The sequence below is a fragment of the Octodon degus genome, unplaced genomic scaffold, assembly GCF_000260255.1.
Source record: "Octodon degus isolate 3935 unplaced genomic scaffold, OctDeg1.0 scaffold00495, whole genome shotgun sequence".
Classification (NCBI taxonomy): domain Eukaryota; kingdom Metazoa; phylum Chordata; class Mammalia; order Rodentia; family Octodontidae; genus Octodon; species Octodon degus.
In genome coordinates this window covers 68533-71078 of record NW_004525071.1, presented here as the reverse complement: position 1 = coordinate 71078, position 2546 = coordinate 68533, and the positions used below count along the sequence as shown (strand labels likewise).

The following is a 2546-nucleotide window of genomic DNA, read 5'->3' as shown; positions in this document are numbered from 1 at the left end:
CTGCACTTCCATGCTATCATTTAGTCTTCCAGTTCACACAAACATGGGCCTTGGAATTCATATATGAAGAAAGGAACTTTTACAACTATTTTCAGTAGTAAGAGCATCTTTAAACAATCAATTAAATGTCCCCTCCATTTTTATTGCCAGCATTGAGTGCCTTCCTCTGATGAATAGCTCATGTCACTAATAATTATTTGTCTCTAAGTATCACTGACCTCTAGATAAAGTAGGAATGACTTTGTGGTATTAATTTCAAGGGGATATTCAGTGTGGCAGGCGTGCATAATTATCCAAAGTTTTCCAAAAGGGAAGGTACTTTAGTAATGATTCTTACATAAAAATAATGAAGTACCATTATGAAAAAATAAAAAAGAAATAAAATGTTAGCATACTTTGTTTATTTATAGCAGTGCTTGTTAGTATTACAGAATGCTAGGGTTTGACTGGCATATTTATGTGTCCATTTTGCCTATGTTCATCTCTTTCAAATTCCACCTACTCCTCCTCCTTTTCCTTTTCCAATCCAGTGAAGCCTGAGTCCCCCAATTGTACCTTCTGGTTTCTTGCCTTTCCTCTTTATGAGTTTGTATTTGCTTTTATTTTCACATAAGAACACATGTTATTTCACTTTTCAGTCTGAATATTTTTACTTACCTTGATGCATTCTAGCAAGTCCAGTTTGCCCAAAACTGATGTGTTTTCATTCTTTACTGCTAGATGATAAAAAAATTACAGAAAATAGTTCTCTAAATAAAATTCAGGAACACAATATCTAATTACACTTACTCCACACTAATCTCATAGCAGTTAAATGTATTTACTTGTCTGGCCTTGAAGTTCTTGGGTTGTTCTGAGAGTCACAGTGGAAAGTAGAGAAAAAAGTCTGACCTTGGCCAGAGCCGAGGTGAGACTTCAGCAGAAGAGCCACAGAAATCAGGCAGCAGCCCTTAATGTCACTTTTACTTTTTTAACTTTCTTTTAATGTCTGCTCTATGTCAGTATTATTTTTGTTAATCTTACTGGGTTTAATTGGCATATTAGTATTTATCATAAATAGTATTCATCAGAAAAACAGTGATTGAAATTCAGCGAGGTGGCATGTGCCTATAACCCCAGCACTTGCTATGGGCTAGAGGACTCCAGCTGGACTTGGGCAAGATATTGTCAGGGGCTCTAGGTCTTCTGCTGACTAGTGCAAGACATTGCTGTATACAGTCCCTCACCTAGCTGCTTTGGGTCTCTAACACATGGACAGATCTCTTGCACTCCCTTGAATTTGACTTTTTTGGTGAATATTACAAAATAATCCTGTACACTACATATTTATATTAAATCATGCTTCCCTTGCAAGCTCTGAATCAAGCAGAAAGCATTCTTGAATAAGGATGAGGAAGGCTTGTTTTGATGTTCCCAAATATATAGAATGGAGATTCAAGTTTTCAGAAGTTCCAATAGACTGAGCATGTGCCTTGTTAAAAGCATCCTGGAATGGTGGGGGGATCCATGGGCCTATTGATGCCCTGTTGAATGTTGAGCAGCATTCCTCTACCTCACTACAGACCCGAAGATTATTGGGAGACAGGTTCTCATGATAACTTGTTACTTCATCACAATCAACGACACAACTGGTAGAGGTGACAATAACTCTTGACTTGAAGTTTCACTGTCAAGGAAATCCACCACCTGCCACATGCCTAGAAATCTACTCAGTGTAAGGTCAAGGCTCAGGTAAGGTGAGTTGTTTCTTTGTCTCCCCACTGAGGTCAATGCCACACAAAGTTTAGGGAAGAAAATGAAATTCATAATCGCAGTCAGATAGGAAGTTTAAATTATTTGTGATTCTTCAGTAACATAGATTCCTGTGCATAATAAACCATGTGGCAATACTCCTTGATAATGAATGAGGACAGGGCCCTGTCCTGTGTTAATGGTTGGTGTGATTCCTCCTGGAAACTGCCCCCTGAAACGGGTCTTAAGTCTTGTCTCTGTGGGAGGGAGCCACAGTCAAGGTGCACTGCAGTAGAAAACATCCCATCCAGCTTTGAAAGATAAGTGAGATCGCAGAAGAACTCAAAAAACAAGAGAGAAAAAGTGTACACATCACTTACTATAATAGGCTGTGATGTGACTTCATTCTGGACTACACTTAAAATCCACACAACCAAGTTCTAAACCTTGTATTACTTAAAACTGAATCATGAATCAATTGGAGAGAGCGTGCTTTTATAAGACAATCTGTTTCTGGAAGCCCATTATCCTATGAATTCCTAAGTGGATTCATCACAGTGTAGTCACCAGTTCCCTCGCTTCTCAGATCCTACTTTTTCTATATTTTAAGGGTCTTCAGGGTGTTCAGGGTTTCACTGCATACATAGATCAGACTCGCAGTGATCCCCGCTTACAACCTCCCAAGAACTGGGATTTCAGGCATCTGCCATCACGACCAATCTCAGTTCTTATTCTGAGGCTGTGAAGAAGGAAGTGACAGAACATATATGTAGCTGGGAATGGCAAGATATATGTTATTAGGATGAACAAAGGGA

At 38.9% G+C, this 2546-nt stretch overlaps 1 protein-coding gene and 1 pseudogene across 1 annotated transcript in view; both read left to right on the top strand.

Annotated features, from left to right (window-relative positions):
- LOC101590086 overlaps window positions 1-1654 on the top strand; it is a 12563-nt pseudogene extending 10909 nt beyond the window's left edge.
- A 224-nt stretch (window positions 1655-1878) lies between these two features.
- The window catches only part of LOC101589680 (mitotic-spindle organizing protein 1-like), a 1662-nt gene continuing 994 nt past the window's right edge, over window positions 1879-2546 (top strand). The window contains exon 1 of the mRNA XM_023708720.1: window positions 1879-1933. Within this exon, the coding sequence (XP_023564488.1) occupies window positions 1879-1933 (55 nt within the window). The remainder of the gene's footprint in view (window positions 1934-2546) is intronic.